General features: G+C 45.0%; 1 protein-coding gene across 1 annotated transcript in view; it reads left to right on the top strand.

Annotated features, from left to right (window-relative positions):
• ALOX5 (arachidonate 5-lipoxygenase) overlaps window positions 1–18,965 on the top strand; it is a 56,823-nt gene extending 37,858 nt beyond the window's left edge. Inside the window, exons 5-14 of the mRNA XM_074958543.1 lie at window positions 2,490–2,596; window positions 5,421–5,593; window positions 6,469–6,615; window positions 6,702–6,905; window positions 7,255–7,341; window positions 9,251–9,429; window positions 11,378–11,499; window positions 12,842–12,942; window positions 16,155–16,325; window positions 17,106–18,965. Of these exons, the coding sequence (XP_074814644.1) occupies window positions 2,490–2,596; window positions 5,421–5,593; window positions 6,469–6,615; window positions 6,702–6,905; window positions 7,255–7,341; window positions 9,251–9,429; window positions 11,378–11,499; window positions 12,842–12,942; window positions 16,155–16,325; window positions 17,106–17,285 (1,471 nt within the window). The 3' untranslated portion in view covers window positions 17,286–18,965. The remainder of the gene's footprint in view (window positions 1–2,489; window positions 2,597–5,420; window positions 5,594–6,468; window positions 6,616–6,701; window positions 6,906–7,254; window positions 7,342–9,250; window positions 9,430–11,377; window positions 11,500–12,841; window positions 12,943–16,154; window positions 16,326–17,105) is intronic.
• The last annotated feature ends 1,885 nt before the right edge of the window (window positions 18,966–20,850 follow it).

Raw genomic sequence — 20,850 nt, 5'->3', positions numbered from 1 at the left:
ACAAAGCCTCTCCTCCGTTCCAGCCGCAGTGTCAGGACAAAGCCCTCCTCCAGTCCAGCCTGCTCCTCACCCTTCAGTTGAAAGAAGTGATTTCTTTTTAATAATACTAAAGCTTTGCACGTGCATAGCACTTCACTAACTTTAAGCCCATGGGGTAAGTCAATCTGATTATCCCTATTTATAGGTGGGCAAACAGAGGTACAGAGCGGTGAAGTGACTTGACCAAAGCTATAGAGGAAGCCTGTGTCTGAGCTGGGATTAGAACTGGGGAGAGTCTGACTTCCAGGCCTGCATTCAGACTATTTCTTAAATCAGATTATTTGGTTCTTGAGATTTTCACTTAATTAAATAGAGCATCACATTATCCCACTGACTGAATAACACAGAGAGTTCTCAATGCATCCCACCCTTACTGTTTTATGAATTTATGTTGCCATTTATTATAACTTCTTCGCCCTCTCTTTTAGCCAGTTATTAATGTCAACGCCAGACTGAGGAATGCTATCTACTGGCCTGGCTTCCCACATGATGTATTATTGGCTAGTTCGCTTAAACTCTACTAGATTACACCCATTGACATCATTCCCTCTTCTACCACTCCGAGATTAGATTTTCCTGGTGTAGGTTTTGGATGTGGTTCTTGTTTAGACGGTTGGTCCTCTGAGTGCAGTATCCTGCCTCTGTCCTTGGCACATACCTGTTACAGATGAAGGCAAAACAAATGGGCATACTATTATTTCTACTGCAGTAACATCTAGGGACCCCAATCAGAGATCAGGATCCCGTTGTAAAGACAAGGGCCAGAGAGCTGACAGTCCACAAGGTCAGCCAGAATGCAATGGAAGAGAGGAATGTGGCGGGGGGTGGAGGAAGGTAACCATAAAACAAACACATCCTGGTTTTTCGGTAATAGGCACAAGGGGAAGATCCTCTGTAGCTCCTGCAATAATCACCTGGTGTCCAGAAGCATGAGACTCTTATGCTGAGACCTACCCAGGACGAGTAGGATTTTCAAAGGGAGTTAGGTGCCTAAATCACGTAGGTGTGATTGAAAACTCCACCCTTAGTCCCCTCCCCAGAAGACAGCTGGCCACATCATACACCACCCTACAATTAGCACTAATGTCACTTGCTGGGTTTAGTGTGTGGGTGCTGGGTGATGCTAGTGACCTGTGGGATACAGATCAGACTAGACGATCTGGTGGAGCTTTCTGACCTTAAACTCATAGGCTCAGAGATTTTCAGGCCAGAAGGGACCATCGTGATCATCTAGTCTGATTTCCTGCACATCGCAGGCCACAGAACCTCACCCACCCACTCCTGCAATAGATCAGTAATCCAGCCAGAGGTTAGGGAAGTCCTCAAATCATGGTTTAAGGTCTTACAGAGAATCCACCATTTACACTAGTTTAAACCTGCAAGTGACCCATGCCCCATGCTGCAGAGGAAGGCGAAAACCCCCCAGGGTGTCTCTTGAATTTGCACAGGAGCTGAATTCCCTCCCCTCCTGCTCTAGGGCTGAGGCTTATTGGTGGGACACTGTGGAGAAACTTGCTCTGCGGCTGCTGGTGCTGCTTGTATGCTGGAGACCAGGTTGAGTGAAATTCCAGGCAAGGTGGTTGGGGCTGATCTAGGACTTGGAAGACCTGGCTTCAAGCGTATTCTCTCCCACAGGCTTCCTGTGTTGTGACCTTGGGAAGTCACTTAGGGCCGAATCTTCAAAGATACTTAGTTGCCTAAGTCCCATTTAAATCAGTGTGCGCTAGGCACCTAAATCCCTTTGAGAAGCTATGGCTTACTCACTCTGGGCCTCACTTCCCCCTGTGTTTAATGGGGATTAAGGCACTGCCTTGCCCCAAAGGGGAGTTGTGAGGATAAATCCGTTAAGGGTTGTTGGGTGTTCAGATTCCACAGTGATGAGGGGCCATAGATGTACTTAGCGTAGCTAGATAAATAGTGTCTCATCTACAGGGAATGTTTTCAACAATTCTCCCAGTGTTGGTCTAACACCAATGCCTCTCCCCAATGCTACCAGTGGCAGGTGTTCTTCGCTCTGATAGCACTTTTACTACAAGGCCATCTAGACCTGCTGTTGATCGGGTTAAACAATGTGGCATGGATTTGGACTGCCAACGTACCAGTGAGAGAATTGCTAAGCACCCCCCACCCAGTCTGTTCCATTCAGGTTCTCTGCGCCCAGCATCCGAGCCCCCTCCCGTGGATGAAGTGACATGGCTAGCATCGGTCACGTGTGGTTTTTCTTTCTCCCAAGAGGGAGTGTGTGGGGGGAAATTTTGAGACCAAATATTTGAACACAGTTCTATAGATGAGTGTAGATGCAGCCCAGCAGAGTTCAGTGTTTAGAGAGGCTAATGTCACGCATTTCACCACCATGAAATTTACTGTGTGTGTGTGGTAAGGGGAGAAGTATAAGAAGGGCTGGTGAGGAGGCTGCAAATGGCTTTCTAGTGTTGTCGTCTTTTCCATAGGATGGAGAATCTTTATGTCAACCGGTTCATGCACATGTTCCAGTCCTCCTGGAGTGACTTTGCAGATTTCGAGAAGATCTTTGTCCGAATCAGCAATACAATCTCTGGTGGGTTTGTCTTCGCTTGTCGGTGTTTGCTTCATAGAGTGACTAATTGTTCCCCTTTCTTAGTACTAACTGGAACGGAAGTGGCTCACGCCTGAGCGTCTGGTCTGTTCTGATCTGCCTCAGCCACACGCTGTCTGAAACTCACAGTGTAGATGAGCAGTTAGAACTCTAGTTTATGGGGCCAAAGGGACACCCCTCGACTCGAAAATCAGGCACTACTTCAAACACAAATAGCTGGGCTGGAGGCAGGATTCCCCCGGGGAGGTTTTCTGCCCCATGCTAGGCAGGAGGTCAGACTATTGGTCCCTTCTGGCTTTTAGGAAATCTATGAACACTGTCAAAAGTCCCTAAGTCACTTAGGGACAGACTTTCAAAGGTATTTAGGTACATGAAGATGCACATTGGCACCTAATGGGACTTTTCAAAGCAGTTAAGCAGGTCAGGCACCCAACTTCCATTGATTTCAAGGAGAGTTAGGCACATAACCTGTTCAAGTGCTTTTGAAAATCCCATCAGGCACCTGTCTGCATCTTTAGATGCCTAGATACCTTTGTAAATCTGTCCTTTGGGTACTTCTGAAAACTTTACACTTCAAATTCATCGAATTTAAGGCTAGAAGGGACTGTTATGGAAATCCTGCTTGGCCCAGGCCAGAGAACCAAAGCCCCATTTTCAAAAGTGATTTAGGCTCCTAATTCTTACTGAAAATTAGTGGGATATAGAAACCTAAGTGCACTTTTGAAAATGCTACCCAGAATCTAGTCATTTTCCAAAAATGAATCACAAGTAGTTTCATGTGTTGGTCCTGCCTTAACGTGTGGGGGATGGACTTTAGGACCTCTTGAGGCCTCTCCCAGTCTGATGTTTCTATGATTACACCCGCTCCCAAGTTCTCCTGCCAATGTTTGGGGTTTTACAATCACATTTGTTTTACGTTTTTCTCTTTGTGTTGCTGTGTGAAAGACCCACACAAGCAGGGGAAACGGCCCTCCCTGACCACGAAAGGGAAACAGTGAAACTGACTCTACACCAAGTACTGTCAGATACCAAAATAAAACACATTTTCTCTGATCCCTTTCAGTTAATTGTAGTAATCTCCACTGTTACTTGAAACAATAGTAGGTAAAAAATTTTCAGACAGAAGAATGTTTAGGTTTTTTAAATTGATGGTATCCCTTTAAACTTCCTCAGGTGCTAGTTAAGAATTTTATACATAGATTCCCTGAAGCTATTAACTGTTTAGTCGAGCAAAAAGGGAATTAACAAAAATATGGGTAATGCCTCTGATCTCTTGAATACAAGAAACAATGCCACAAAGGGCATGCAGAGCTGTTACAACCCGATTGCAATATTTTGTTACATGTAATAAGATTGCTTCCTAAAGTATTTTACTTTATTATAAATGAAAGCCATATAAATTAACTAATAACTTTTCTGTCCTAATAAGGCTCTCCAATGCTACAAACATTTGTGTATGTGCTTGACTTTGATTTAATTAGGATTAATGCTTAATATGACCATTCCCCTGCTTAAAGCTAAGCATATGTGTAAGTGTTTGCAGACTCGGGACCAATATGAGGATGAGTTCAAGTTACTGTTCTTTGCAATCCCATGGTTTCTGTCCCAAACATGAGAAATGTTGCCACCTCATCCCAACTTCCAGTATAGATACAAAATCACGGTGCAATTTGCAGACATGATGGAAATATAATCTTGAAGCAATCCACAATATTTTACTTCTGGTAGAAAGCAATTGCTGTCTCGAAATATATTACTTTTCAGATCCATTCATCTTTATGTTTCCATATGTCTATGGTCTTCTTGCTTTAAGCTAGAGTAGACAAGAAGGAGCTCTCATCAAAATGTCTGGTCTGGCTGAAAATAAGAAATCCTGGAAATCTCCCCCCGCCCCCCATGAGGCATCAACTGAACTTTCTTTTGATGTAACCTGATGTTGAAATTTGAATACTGTGTGTTCCTTTCTCAAGTTTCATTGGCTGGAATGGCAGCATGGCATTATGAAATCTACAACACAAGATAATGGTGGAAAACAGCAAGGGCAACACAAAAGTAATCGAATGGCAAAAAATACAAAGGCTGAATGAATTTTGCATTTTGTTAGTGTAATGTTGCCTAATCTAGTACAAGTGGATGCAGAATCTCTATGTATGGTTACAATTCATTCCCATACCTAATGATCTTACATCTCTACAGCACCAAAAGGTTTCCAAAATGCTTTGCAAACTTTTTGTGTTCAAGAATTGCTTCACTCCCTACTGAAATGCAGCCACAAGTGGGTGGGAACAGAGTGGTTGTTTAATGACACAATGTGCAATAGCTTAGAACAGAAAGTGAACAGTGAAGATATTTTATTATCTACAAGGGCAGTTTAATTTGAGTGTCTGTTATAAATCCCTATTACATGTAGGACACAAAAGATAATGAAAAACAATCCTTTTCTGGATATCTCATTTACTTAGTGAGGGTCTGTGCACAGTATAATGCAAAAACCATCAGCAGGTAGTGATATGGGTGCTGTATAGAATCATAGAATATCAGGGTTGGAAGGGACCTCAGAGGCCATCTAGTCCAAACCCCTGCTCAAAGCAGGACCAATCCCCAACTAAATCATCCCAGCCAGGGCTTTGTCAAGCAGGACCTTAAAAACCTCTAAGGAAGGAGATTCCACCACCTCCCTAGATAACGCATTCCAGTGCTTCACCACCCTCCTAGGGAAAAAGTTTTTCCTAATATCCAACCTAAACGTCCCCCACTGCAACTTGAGACCATTACTCCTTGTTCTGTCATCTTGTGTCTCCTTCAGAATACGTGATGCAGCACTGGCAGGAAGATTTTATGTTTGGATACCAGTTCCTGAATGGATGCAATCCTGTAATGATCAAAAGATGCAGAGAGCTACCCAAAAAGCTTCCAGTTACCACCGATATGGTAGAATGCAGCCTGGAAAGGAACCTGACTCTGGAAGAGGAAATAAAGGTACAGCATTGAATGAGCATTGACTCGTTCTTTCACTTTGTCTCTCCATATTTATAACAACACTCCAATCACTGTGCTATCCTGGCATGGTTTCAGTTATCTTCTTTCATGTGGTTTGTAATGGCAAAGCTAACTTTTGAGACTAGAGCAATTCTGCTCACTTTTTTCACTTCCTCGGCGAACATTTGCAGTTTGAGTATTGAGTAGGCAAGTTTTAGTCCAATTCCTATTAGAGAATCTCCTACATCATGCAGAGTGGAGTCGCAATGGCAAAGAAACCTGGGGGTGGGGATAAGCCATTGCTCTTGGTATATAATCTGTCCTGGGCTGGCAGTGTGATGTGATGGCACGTGCCAAGTGACCACAATGCAAATGCCTAAAAAGAGCATAACTCTTTGCTAAAGCAAACTGGGAATGTTGGACTGTGCAGACTCAACCCAGTTGACCCCGGTAAAATACCACAGAGATGTGGCGAATGTGTTCTACAAATGATCATCGTATCTCATGAATAAGAAAAGCCAAGCTGGATAAAAAGCTGTTGAGCCCCAGCAAGATGCACGTCAGTAAAGCAAACAGCCCTCCTAGAAAGAAGTTAGGTCTTTAAATGGTAAGTTAAATGAAGCACAGCTTGGGCTAACCTGGTCCAACTGCCAGTCTACGATTACAGGGCATAAACCAACCTCTAACTGATGGGGGTTAGAAGAAACTTCTCACATGGGCAAATTATTCTGTAATAGTCCACTATGGGGTATCTTGCACCTTCTCCAAAGCATCTGAGACTGTCAGAGGCAGAACGCTCTGGTCTGGTGAGTCGGTTCCTGTGCCCCCTTCCCTCTCTCTGCTTAAATGTATTGTCCCCTTTTCTCTTTCTGCAGCAAGGGAACATTTTCCTAGTGGACTATGAACTGCTGGATGGTGTTGATGCCAACAAAACAGACCCTTGCACATTACAGTACCTGTCTGCACCCATCTGCTTACTGTATAAAAACATGGAGAATAAGATAGTTCCCATTGCTATCCAGGTACGTTTGTTGTCTGAGCCATTAATGGGGCACTGTGCATTGTTATGGGCAGTGTTTTAAAGAATGGATTTTTTTAACTCTTTCAGATCAATCAAACCCCTGGACCAGACAATCCCATTTTCCTCCCGTCAGATGACAAATACGACTGGTTACTGGCCAAAATTTGGGTTCGCTCTTCGGATTTCCACATGCATCAGACGGTGACCCATCTTCTGCGGACACACTTAATTTCAGAAGTGTTTGGTATAGCCATGTTCCGGCAGCTGCCTGCTGTGCACCCCCTTTTCAAGGTAGGTAATTGCTTTCAAGGAATAATAATAGATTCTAGCGAGAGCATGTGCCAGAGAGATGATCCCTCTGTTTCAACAAGGGCTGACTGAGAAGCAGTGGCTCAAAACTTACAAAGGTTTGCAGCTTTCTGGGCACTTTTCTCCTTTCTGTGGGCTGAATATTTTGAAGAACCAGGAGAAAACAAAGTTGTATTAGTTGTATAGATTGGTTGGTTGGTTGTACTCCAAGGTGACATCACATCAAAGTCTGGAATTTCAGGTCTTTATACTTGTCAGACATTTGCTATGAGATGAAATCATAAAGGTGAATCAAACTGTGCTCCTTTCTCATTTCTCTTTCCCTACACAGCTCCTGATACCCCATGTGCGCTTCACAATAGCCATCAACACCAAAGCCCGAGAGCAGCTCATCTGTGAATGTGGTCTCTTTGACAAGGTGAGACAATCATGCTTCTGCTTTCCTTCCCCCGTCTACTTCTCTGCAACCCTTCCTCTGACTGTAAGGCTTACTCCCTTCCCTGTTGTGCTGTGGTTTTTTTCTTGTGCTAGATATTCAAAAAGTTGCACGAGACAACATGAAGATACTGCCTTTCACCTTTAATTGACCAATTCAAAACTGAATGGGGTCTGTAGTAATCATAGGCACTAATGGCTGTTTGGATTGTGTGAACTGAGCTTAGATAATATACAAGTGCATGTGTGCATATACAGACGCACAAAATTATATGCAGACATGTATAATTTTATAGTTTTAGAGGCAAACACATGGTATGTTTGTACATTATAGGGCTGTAGGGTAAAATTTTCAAAAGCACCTGAGTGATTTAGGAGGCTATGGCCCGTTTTCAGAAGTGAAAATGGGACTTTAGGCGCTTGTGAAGATGTTTACCCATGGTGTTTGTGTGTTGAATACTAGATGTCATTGCTGTGTTGTTTATGCCCAAAAGTTAACCTTATTTAAATGTAGCTCTTAAACTTCATTTTTGAAGTGTTTAATTATTTGCATGGAAACTGGCTTGTTTATGAAAAATAGTGTAAGGGTCTGATAAGACAAGGAGATAAACCAGGTCTCACTAAACACCCTGCTAGAAGCGATGCTGAAAGCAAGATAGGTTTCTATGGATCACCAGTCCCCTGTGTCAGTTCTGACCACCATTTCCTTGAATTGCAAAAAACAGTAGAGTCATGGCTTTGTGATGATGATGAATTTTGGAACTGCTTTTGCTATCAACTTGCAGCCATTCCACTTTGGGCTGCAGTTGTTTCAGATCTCACTAGCTAAGCATGGCTGGATCTGCTGAACTTCTCAGCACCGTGTCTGTGGTACCGCATCATGTATGCACTGCAGGCAACTCCACGCAGAGGTTCACAGGTAACTGCTCACTGAAGGAAAAACCCTGCCTTATATTGGCAGAGAATCAGGCAGGCAGGAGGCCAGCTGGTAACCAATGAAAATGAGATAAGTGTTGTGTGAATTACTGCAGCTTGGGATGCTTGCAGATAATGATTTTGCTGTCTTTCAATAAATGAGCCTCCACTGAGAGCAGTTTCCATTTGGGGTCAGATGCAGATGATTAGGTTAACAAGCAGCTAGAATTCAATAAATATAAGATGAGTGATAGGAAGGTGGTGGGGCCATATGTTAGACAGAGGGAAACTTAGAGGGAAGAACATTTTTTCGAAATATTTAATCTGATGCTGTTATGATGCAGCTTGTTACGGGCATGCCATACTTCCACATGAGATGTAAACTGAAGCCTTGGCCACTTCTGATTTGGTCCCATAGCACATTTCGTAAGATGTGATCCAGTTGTTTTGGCCAAATTCCAGTTTGAGTAATTACATACTGCCACCCTTACCGCCCCTCGAATTGGATGCTGTATCCATCTTCACCTCTTGTCGTAAACTGTTGTGTACAATTATGGTGCATGGTTAAGCTGCTGGCATGTTCCACCCCAGAAGTGACTGCGTTCTAGTGACAGGCCAGGTGATTCTGGGGTGCGTGTGCGTATGCATGTGTGGTAAAGTGTTTTGGGATCCTTTGGCAATAAATGGATGGTATTATTAGGAGATGCTATACGTGGGAGAAAACCAGTCTGGAAAAACCCTAGATATGAATGATTATCCGCTAAATGAGTGTGAAACAGCCAAACCCAAATGTGCAGTCTCACTCAGTCTGGCTAAGCCAATAGTAATTCTTATGGAGGTTTGAGTTTCTCCTGCAGAAAAATGTGCGGACCTGCTCCCATACCAGCTGCTGGGAGGCAGACAAGACAGCGTGTGAGGCCTTGGCAAGGGCAGCCACGTTCTCCTAATGCTCTTGCGTCTCGTTTTTTACACTGAAGGCGAATGCCACTGGCGGAGGTGGACATGTGCAGATGGTCCAGCGAGCAATGAAAGAACTTACCTACAGTTCCCTCTGCTTCCCAATGGAAATCGAAGCCAAAGGGATGGACAGCAAGGAAGATATTCCATATTACTACTATCGGGATGATGGCATCAAAGTCTGGGAGGCAATCAAGAGGTAAGAGACACTGTGTCTGTGACACTTCTGCTCTAAAAAGGAGGGGCAGAAACTCCATCCTGGGGTTCCAGTTTATTTGTCACTTTGGATCAAACCTGCCTGTCTTTTCTTGTAAGTAAAAATGTTGGGGGCGGGGGGAGACAAGAGAGGTGGGAAGTTTGTTGCCAGCCCTGCAAATTGAACCTGGGCTCTGGGAGTCATGCCAGGTACTTTCCTTCTTGTGTGTCTTGACCAGCGACAGAGATTCTGCCGGCCAAATTCTGCCCCCAGAGACACCTGTGCAGCCACATGCTTTTCAGTAGGATTGCACGGGGTTAAATGAGGGTGGAATTTGGCCACAAGATGGAACATAATCAACTGTTCTGTCAGTGATGGATGAATTCATCTTCCTGTCCCAGAGCTGTTAGCTCTGCAGGGCCAACAGGCCTCATTCACACTAGAGAGTTGTGATTTCACGTGTGGACAGGCCGTTATTTTGGTTTCAGAGTGACTTATTCTGGCTTAAACCAAACTAGGCTTCAGCTAAACTGAATTAAAGCCCTCTTGAACTGAAAGCAAATCCCCACCGGGATTTGCACTAGTTTAAAAAGCAATTTAAGTTAAACCAGTGCCGCTTTCTCGTGTGGACAAGGCCTGAGTTTTGCCAGCAGCTCGGACTGTGTACACGCACAGCAGGGCAGATGCACTGAGTAAAAAGTTGCATTCTCACACAGTCATTTGAATCACACTCGCAGAACTGACTGATTTCATATGGCTGTTCTCCCTCATGTTCTGTTTTTCAAAAATTCTTGTTTTTCCCCCTTTGGGTTTTGTTGTTTTTTTTTTTTAAAGCCCTTTCGTCTCTGATCACATGACTTTTTCAAGTGAATTCAGTAAAGATCTTTATCGTACTGAATGCTGGGACTCTTTCATGTGAAAAGCATTAGTGCACGTTATTAATAGTCATAATATTTGGAAACTCCGGTTCATGTTCTTCTCTCCCATGCTCAGCTCTTGGTTTGGCAGCTGTTTATCTTGAGTATCCCGGCACTGTTAGATCCCATATGAAAGGCAAGGAAGTCCCAACTTTCATGTGGTTATTTTCTTGATGCACTGGGTGGTGTTTTTCTCCCCTTTACTGATTAATCTTGCTTATATGCCATTACAAATACTGAATAGTACTTTACTCCATCGATAGCCCATGGCAGCCAATGGGAGTGCTTGCAGGTGCTAGATGGCATGGGGGAGGGTGTCAGAATCTGGTCCTCAGTGAATCATCCTTCATTAACGAGTAGTTCAGTTTCTCTACTCTCAAAGTGCAGAATTTGGAGAGCTTTATCTCCGGCTGCTGCAGGATTTTGTTTAAGAGCACTTCATGTCAGCAGCCTTTGCAGAGGGAGGGAGTTCAATGGAAGTGTTGGAATAGAGAGAGGCTGATCACTTAGTGCACCGGGTTAGGAAGGAGCTCCAGGCAAAGAGTGTAAAGATGGAGGAGGAGAGAAAGGGAGATTTGGGCAGAAGGGAGTGTGAAGAAATGTCATCAGAGATCTAGGCAGGAGTAGAGCCTCAAAGGGGAAGGCAAGAAATGCAGACTTGATTGAGGAGGCCAGAGAGAATGAATGGAGGGAGTCAAAGAACAGGGGTGGGGGAATCAGGGAGTGATGTCATTCTGAGCAGGCTGAAGGAGATGTGCAAAGGCCAGAGATAATGCCATAGCTGCAGATGACTTGGAGCTGCTAGAGGGACTCCCCACCCAAACCACATTGCCATCAATGAGGCCCTCTGAGATCATGGAGCCCTGCACCCTCTGCTGCCTCCTGTCCTGGGAGCAAATGCACGTTTGGAAGATTGCGGCTGTGCCTGCCTGCCAGTGCAATGTTTGATGTGCTTTCTGAGACACCTCGGCAAAGCGTCTCCAGGGAATGACAGGGCTTCCCTTCTGCTCTTTGTTCCCTTGCTGTGGCTGAAGCTTCATGATGAACGTGATTGACATCTACTACAAGAGCGATGAGGTCGTGTCTGAGGACATCGAGCTCCAGGCCTTCGTCAAAGATGTCTATGTCTATGGAATGAACGGCAACAAGTCTTCAGGTGAGATGTGTCAGCCTGGTCAAGGCTGAGACTTCCATGGTGCCAGCCAACACTCAAAGCGACACACCCCAAAGCCTTGGAGTCTCTCCCTCCCAGATTTGTGGTTAAGGCACTGGGCTGGAACTCAGGAGATCTGGGTTCTAATCTGTCTGTCAGCTCCCTGTCTGTACATTGGGGATAACTGGGCTTCATCTTGTCTGTTTGGTTTGTAAGTTTCTTGGGACAGGTATAGTTTTGTGCACAATGGGGCCTTTATTATGGTTGGGGCCTCAGGACAATGCAAATAATAAATAGAAAAGCATCTTCGATTCATCTAGTCCAAGCCCTGCTGTAAGCAGGGAGGGCACTGGCTATACCTGTATCTCCCTGCCCTTCAGATTCACCCAGTGTCATGCCATCGCTGCCTTGCTATTAAGGTATTCCGCACTTGGAGGTGTGCAACCCTCACAACGCTTTCAAAGCTGGATTCACTTTCGCTTTCTCTTCTCTCTGCTTCCCCGTTCTTGGAAGTAGCTGGCTGGAATTGGGCCTGCCCATAGATTATGTGACTCTGGTCTCACCACCCTATATACGCATTCCCCTTCCCCCTCCCTCCACAGTCTGGCCTCAAGGAAGGGTGGGGAAATCTGTGCTGGTGGGAAGAGCATTCTGCACAGGAGACCCCTCTACTCCCTTTTCTTCCCCCAGCTGCCTCCCATAGGTTAACGAAAGCGTGGCTTTCTCTGCAATCACCTCTTTGGAGCTCCACTTGGTTATACCTAGTCTTAAGGGTGTCTGATGTGAATATTTCTGTTCCTCCTCCCGTTGTTTCCCGTGCAGGTTTAGAATTGTCATTTCCCCACCTCCCACCATCACTTAAATGCTGCCTTCAGGCTAATCACACATCATTGTCCCTCTGCTTCCTAGGTCATTTACTCGCCAGACTTTTTAGACGTAGCACAGCTTGAATTGTGAACTGAGGTAAAAGGGGAATGGCTGAGAGTTCTCCGCTCTCATTCATGTCCTTAGCTGCTGGGGGCCTGGTCGGAAGGTATAGAGTGGAATTGTTTTTAAATATAAAAACACCCTTTGCCCACATATAGAACCTTTCACCTGAGGATCTCACAGGGCCTTACAAACATCAGTGAAGTCTTAAAAGCCCCCTGTGAGGTGGGCCAGTGTATCCACCATTTTACAGATGGGTTGCTGAGGATCAGAGAGGCCCCAAGGCCACCCGGCAGATCAGTAGCAGAAGCCAGGACCAGAAAACCGTGCACTGTTTGACCTACCGCTGGCCAATAACGCAGGTGCGCCGTAACTGATCCAAACCTTATTTCCAGCTTTCTTCTCCTCCGCCTTTTAGGATTTCCAAAGACAATCAAGACCCGCGAGAAGCTATCGGAATATCTCACTGTGGCGATATTCACGGCGTCAGCCCAGCACGCGGCTGTGAATTTTGGTCAGGTACGGGTGTAGAAGAGTTGGACGCATTGCTGGAGCACCACCCTCATGGCTGGGTGTGGAGCAGCAGCTCTCTTCTCGTCGGGTGTCTCCTGTTGACCATCGCCCCAGTCCCACAGTGGCCCGCCTCCTCTCGTGACTCAGCCCCCTGGCCAGGTCATGTTTAATCCCCTCCCTACCAGGGAGTCTAACAAATGTCCAATCTCCTTATGTCCAGTCTTTGGCCCCGCCGCTGGGTCCTCTGGGCTTTGCACACCCGTGGCTCAGGGCTTTCCAGTGTCCCTATCCCCTTATATCCGGGGGGCTTCATGCCTCCTTCCCCAGTGGCTGGTAGGAGACACCAGGCTCTCCCTCTCCTGAGGGTTCCAGCCCAGAGACCCTCTGCTGAGCAGGCAGGGTCTGTTTATTCAGACCCACCCCCAGCTTCCTCCCTGAGCTTCTTCCTGCTGTGGTCTTTTCCCAGGCCTTCTCCCCCCTGCATCCCTAGGTTCACCCTTCTCTCAGGGCCAGGACTCATTGGACTCTCCCAACATAATCCCAAACCAACAGCAGAATCTTAAAACCAACTTCTGCCTTCCTCAGATTTGACTTTTTTCATTCCTCAATCTAACGCCTGAAAGAGCTCTCTTCCAGGAGTCTAGTCCAGTATGAGGGCTCCCCATCGGAGCCTGCTCCACCCCCAGCAGCTGCTCCATGTCTCTGTGGGCCTCTAGCCAGACTTCTCTACTCAGGAGTGGGTCCCAAGGCCAACTCTCTCCCAGACTTCCTCTTTGATCCTCCCACTGTCTCCACTCTCTAGTCCCAGAGAGTGACTGCAGAGTTTCTCCCTGCAGCAACCCCAGCCTGCCAGTCTTTAAAGCAACCAGCCAGCTCCTCCCCAGCTGAGATTCACCTTTAATTATGCCTGGCTCACTCTCCAGATGCATCCAGGTGGGTTAATTGGCCTCTCGGGCCCTCATTAACCCCTTCATTTCCTGCGTGGGGTTCACACGTTCTTTTCAAGAAGAATAGTGCTCATATCAGTTGGGATGTGCAGCCACAGTGGCTTGGACTGGGAACTTTTTTTTTAAATGTATGGTTACACACTCAGTTGCCCTTCTATGCTAAAATACCCGCCTAGCCACCTGCAAACGCCATCAAAGTCCATGGGAACTGTGCCTTTTGGAAGGCCACTTATTTCAATGCCTAAATATGGATTTTGGTGCCTAACTTGAGTCCCAGATTTGAACATTTTGGCTACAGTGTTTAGATTATGGGTAAAATTTTCAAACATGCCTAAGTCCCATTTTCAGAAGGGATTTAGAAGGCTAACTTTCATGGAAAGTCAATGGGACTTAGACTCTTAGGTCACCTTGGGTAAAATTTTTAAAAGTTCAATAACCTCAACCAATGAGGAAGTGGATCTCAGGCCATTTTAAAGTTTAATGAGACACTTGCTTGTTTTTAAGTCCCACGATGGGACTCATCATGCTACATTGCGAACAGAATGTTGGGAATCATTGTGAAAGGTATAGATAATAAGACAGAAAATATCACATTGCCTCTATATAAATCCATGGTACGCCCACAGCTTGAATACTGCATGTAGATGTGGTCGCCCCACCTCAAAAAAGATATATTGGAATTGGAAAAGGTTCAGAAAAGGGCAGTAAAAATGATTAGGGACATAAAACAGCTTCCAGATGAGGAGAGATTAATAAAACTGGGACTTTTCAGCTTGGAAAAGAGACAACTAAGGGGGGATATTGTAGAGGTCTATAAAATCATGACTGGTGTGGAGAAAGTAAATAAGGAAGTGTTATTTACTCCTTCACATAACACAAGAACTAAGGGTCACCAAATGAAATTAATAGGCAGCAGGTTTAAAACAAACAAAAGGAAGTATTTTTTCACACCACGCACAGTCAACCTGTGGAACTCCTTGCCAGAGGATGTTGTGAAGGCCAAGACTATAACTGGGTTCAAAAAATAACTAGATGAATTCATGGAGGATAGGTCCATCAATGTCTATTAGGCAGGATGGGCGGGGGTGGTGTCCCTAGCCTCTGTTTGCCAGAAGCTGGGAATGGGCAACAGCGGGTGGATCACTTGATGATTACCTGTTCTGTTCATTCCCTCTGGGGCACCTGGCATTGGCCACTGTCAGAAGACAGGATACTGGGCTAGATGGACCTTTGGTCTGACCCAGTATTGCTGTTCCTATGTTCATATATTCTTTCATGATAACGGGTATCCCAGCATGACCTGTGCTGGCAGTATACCCACCACAAAACAGCCTACCTTTAGAATCCCTTTTATTCTCCCATATTGAACAGCTCTGGAAAACAAAATGTATAATAATCTCCCCTTATCACCTACGTGGAACAAATTAAGTGTCTCACCAGACTTGAATAGTCTTCCAGTGGGTCTGTCTTGACTACAAAAAAAGTGCTTTCCTAAACTCAGTTAGTCGATTCAAGTTAACCAACATGACTGAAAATGCCCCTTAATACCTAGTGTAGACACAATTTAATCCTTTTAAAATCCTATTACCTTGTCCTTTTATAACTTTGAGGGATAGTCAAGGCTACAGCCAAGGCTAACATGATTTTAAACATGGTAAACTGCATCTACACTAGGTGACGGGGTGTTTCAAGTCACCTGACTCTAACCCCCAGCCCCACTGCTATCCCCCCCGCCACACACACACACACCCTGTTTTCTTCATGTAGGCAGACCCATTTTGGCCTGGGAGAACCTAATTAAAAATTGTGCCCAGCCAGGAAAAATAGCATCAATTTACTGTATAAAGTAGGTTGCTTTCAGTATCCCAAACATCCCAGGCCAGTATACCTCTGCTCTGGAGGGACTGGAAAGACTCCACAGTAAGAAGCAAAATCTTCCTTGGTTTTGACAATGTGCTCCCAGGACATCAGAGAGACAAGGCAGGTGAGGTAATATCTTTCCCTGGATCAAGTTCTGTTGGCCAGAGAGACAAGCTTTCGAGCTTACCCAGAACTCTTCTTCTTCAGGTGACCTGAGGAAGAACTCTATGTAATAGAGCTTGTCTCTCTCGCCAACGGAAGTTAGTCCAAAAAAAGATATGACCTCACCCGCTTTGTCTCTCTAATATCCTGGGATCTACGTGGCTACGATAATGCTGTATTAGTGACTTTCCTAAATGCTGACGGTTGTGATTTTCATTGCACTCTCTTGTTTTGTTTTGCATTGCTCAGTATGACTGGTGTTCCTGGATTCCCAACTCCCCTCCGACCATGCGGCAGCCTCCCCCTACAAAAAAGGGGACAGTCACAATTGAGCACATTGTCGAGAGCTTGCCAGACAGGGGTCGCTCTTGTTGGCATCTTGGAGCTGTCTGGGCCTTAAGCCAGTTCCAGGAGAACGAAGTAAGTTCAAGACTTTGTCTATTCTCTCTCAGGATTGTGACTGCTCCGGGTTCACTCATCTCACAAGGCAAGGAAGGGGTTAACATTCTTCATTTGATGACTTGCAGAACCACAGAACCGGTTGCTTTGTGACCTCAATCCTTCAAACGACTTGGGCAGTGATATCACGGCTGCCAGTCCCGCTGGCAAGTGGGCTGTGCACTGCCGATTACTGTATCTCTACCATGGCTCCAACCAAGAGGGTACAGTGACCTAGAGTTGTAGGAGAGGGCAGAAGGAGGGTCATGGCAAAACCACATAAACTGGGAACCAGGAGATCTGGGTTCTGTTCCTGGCTCTGCGCAAATCACTTTGCCTCTCACTGCCTGTTTCCTCCTCTGTAAATGGGATAATGATACTCACCTACCTTGCAAAGGGGCTGTGTGGCCAAATTCATGCAGGTTTGTAGAACACATTTTGAAGGGATGGGGGTTGAGTGAGGGTATGTACAGTGATACCTTTCTGTAAGAGCCTTAACTCAAAGGGTGAAACAATGGAAGCCTCCTAGGGACACTCTGGAGTAGTTGCCCAAAGCAGGGAGCTGCATGATGGCAAAAGGGTACGTTGTGCGGCTTTTCTTTAGAATCCAAACAGACCAAAGTCTCTAGCAGCTGTGCTGATGTGTCCCAGGAGAGGGGGTTGCATTACTGCAGGATGGGACGTTTAGACAGAACAGTTGGGGCTCCAGGGTTTATCTCCAGCCTGCTCCAAGAGTGATCTCTTTGTGTCTTCTACGATTAGCTGTTCCTGGGTATGTACCCAGATGAGCACTTTGTAGAGAAGCCGGTGAAGCAGGCCATGATGAAATTCTGCAAGGACCTCGATGAGATCGTCAGCGTCATCACTGAACGGAACAAGAACAAAAAACTACCCTACTATTACCTTTCCCCAAACCGCATCCCCAACAGCGTCGCTGTCTGAGCAGAGCTCCATGAGAGGCTGAAGGTTTGGAAAGCTCCATGACACACGTCACCCGTGAGCAGGCCCATCAGCAAAACAAGAAGCAACTCGGACCTCATCAGAGTGGACCCTGAGTGGTTTTTGAGTTACAAAATGATTAAAGTAATAACCAAACTTATTTCACAAGTTAATTATTATCAGGAAACATCAGTTCAAATGTGTTTAGAAGTTCGTCTTTTAAAAATAGGCTTTTACAAATCTTCAGACCCAGCAGTGTTTGCAAGCCAAATTGTGCAGGAGATCAGGAAAGTTCAGATGACTAGAAAATGACTGAAAACAGAAACTGACTGGTCTATTCATATCTCGCGTTTCACTCAGCTTGGTCAGTGAAAATACACATCATCACGAGCAGCAAGTAAATTAGATTTTAATTCTTTCCGTTTTAATAAATGATGGTGACATCAGGAACAAAACAAAGCAAATTCACTTTTTAAAACTGGGCTTTTAAATCCAATTTGCAGTGTATTTTTTAATCTTAATCATAAACTTCCTGATTTGGAACCAGAAATAGAAGCCAGAAAATATACCTGTGCTTTCATATGAAGTGGTGTGGTCTCATAAGGAAGGAGGGTTCAGTAATTTTTTTGAATCAGGGTGTTATCTTTCTACATGAAATTTTAAAAGTTCTCTTTTCAGTGTCTTTCAACAGATGTTTTGTATTGTTGCGTATGGACAGACTTTTTGCTAGCAAAGCAATAAATGCAGACTGAGAAGTGCTTTTGCTCAGTTTATTTCCTGGTTGAGGTGGGTCATTTTCAGGGTTTGGTTCTCCTTTTTTTTTTGTTTTGTTTAGTTTAGGTACAATATGGCTCAGTGTTTAGAAATGAAAATCTGAGGTGGTAGATCAAGAGGGCTGGTATGGGAATAGAAGGGCCCCAGCGCCTCTGAAATCAGCTTCTCAATGTCTGCCCCATCAGCACCGTTCACCATCTTTATCAGAAGGCCTCTGTCGTTAAGTAACTATTTTTTGTCAGTACCATTGAGTAGTTAAGACCAGCTTCACTGGCTGTGTTCATGTATATAAACTGCAGAAATGCCCCCTCCCCTTCCCCCATCACGCACTTATAAGGATACCTAAGTGTTAGCAGGATCAGGGACATGGAACAATATGTGTTTTGCCTCCATGGCCTTTTAGCTGAAAACCCCAAACCTTGACCTTGATCTTCACGGTGTCGAATCAATAAATAGAACAGCTTCTATCTGAGAGCTTGGAGTGGGACTAGTGTGTGAAAAGCCCCTGGACTGGTTTGTGTCAGGGCTATTTGGTGTCATCTAACACAGTTCGACATTTCCTCTTTGCTCTGCATTGAAGTCACTAGGCTTGAATAATATGTGACCTGGCTGCCACTGCATGGCACTATGCATTTTTGCAAATTACTTCTTGGAAAATGGAGATTACCGTTGGTTATAAAGAAACTCAATACAAAAGGCTAAATTCATTTGTGGTGTAACCTCATTGGTGTTACACCATGAATGAAGTTGGTCCACTCTTTTTTTAAACACAGTAATAATGAATGTAGAAATGAGATTAGGGAAACATAAAGGGACGGTTTGTGCTTTTGTTAATAAAACTTGTGGTTATTTCTCCCATACTTTGTTGCCTGAAATATACCCTTGTGCCCTTACAGAATGTATTCTCCATAGATAAGTCTGTTTTGCTAATGGAATAAAATTGAACAAGAAAATAGGTCTGAATATTTTATTTCTCAATATCGACCATGATCAACTATTACAGAGGATCCATATATACCGAAAGCCAACCGATGCAGAGTCACTTTATGAATTAGTACAGCTCACAATTTAGAGACGGTCCCGCTTCTGCAGTTAAAGAAATATGGTCATTTTCACTATTAACAATGAATTTTAGAAAATGGTGCCATTAAAACATGTCTGTTTTATATCCCGCTATGTTGCATATTCCCCGCCTTGCTTTATGGAAAGGGAAAGCCGAATAGCTTTCATGCACCTTACACTACAAATTGTTTTTCCCCCCACCAAATAATATCAGCAAATGCAGACGATAAAACCGCTTCCTGCTGGGCGATAGTATATTTAAAGTTGATGTGCCTTTCTTTGACCACAGTACCTAAAAAGTGATGACTGCAGGAGTAAAGCCATGTCTTTGTTTAGCAGTTGGGGGGTATTTATCAGGGGATCAGATGTCTTTGTGGGCAAGTTGCACAAAACAAACTACAACCAAGCTACACTAGGAAATACTGCAGATACTACGCGCTCTGGTATAGTTGGTGCACGCATTCTGATTATGAAACTAATTTGCACTGTCAAAAATTGTATTTCTTTAATTACAAAAATTAAAAAACAAGCAGAGGAGACAGTCATTCGCTTGCAACTCCTGTTCCCTGTCACTGGCACTTGAGGGAGGATAAAAGTAGAGGTATACCTAGAGCACTGGCACTGAACTGATAACGGCCAGTCTGATCCAACCCCAGCAGAACCAAGGTTGCCTGATGCGCCTCCCATTCCAGAGTCCAGGGAGCTGGTTGATGCTGGAGCACATCTGGACAAGAGACCGTTCCTTCCTTACGGACTGGAAAGCAAGTCAGTATAAGAGTCTATATGCTGCTATGGAGAACCATGCTCCAAGTGTTCAGCCTACTTGTGCCTCCAGCCAGTGGACCGGAGGAATTCTCCTCACCCACTGGCTCAGCGCAGTTCTGATCCTCAGTCCCAGATGCACCTTCTCTCTCTCTCTCTCTCAGCCAAAGGCTTATGGGCCTCCACCTGTCTCCAGTGGTTTGGAACTGGTTGGGGGCTTGCTACATGAAGGTGAACTGGAAGTTTCCTGCCTCATTTGTTTCAGACCAGTGAAGTAAAAGTGCATAAACCATGCCTTTCAGTGGAGACTTTCTCCCCAGCCTTTTAAACGACGAGTGTGATGTGTGTCCACACTGGCAAAACACCTAGAACCTGACCTTTTCCCCCCAGTCCTCCCTCTTGGCACCAGAGAGAATGTCACAGGTGCAAACTGACTTGCGAGTGAATGCCCTACATTTTCTCTTCATGCGCTAACAACCAAATGACCTACAAAGATGGTTATTAGATTCCTGCTCACCAACTTGATCCAGGTCCCACTGAAGTCTGTGTGTGCCTTTCAACTGACATTACAGAGATGGGTCAGGCCCAGGGACCCAGCAACAGGTGCTAGGAGCTGCTGCGAACAGAGAACCAAGGGACCGTTGGGGGCTCTCACACCAAGGTACAATGATCAACTCTGCAGCTGGTGGAGCTTCATAGATTCCAAAGCCAGAAAGGACCACTGTGATCATCCAGGATTAGACCGGCCAGAGAACTGCCCCGAACTAATTCCTAGAGCAAATATTTAAGAAAAACATCCAGTCTTGATTTAGTAAATTGCCAATGATGGAGAATCCACCACAACCCTTGGTAAATTATATCAGGGTTAATTACCCTCACTGGTAACAATTTACACCAACTTTCCAGTTTGAATTTGTCTAGCTTAAACTTCCAGCCTGCCTTACCAGGGCTCCTCACTCCCTAGGCTCCA

The sequence above is a fragment of the Natator depressus genome, chromosome 7 (assembly GCF_965152275.1).
Source record: "Natator depressus isolate rNatDep1 chromosome 7, rNatDep2.hap1, whole genome shotgun sequence".
Classification (NCBI taxonomy): Eukaryota; Metazoa; Chordata; order Testudines; family Cheloniidae; genus Natator; species Natator depressus.
Note: the sequence above shows the minus strand (reverse complement) of the source record. Positions and strands in the feature narration are given on the sequence as shown.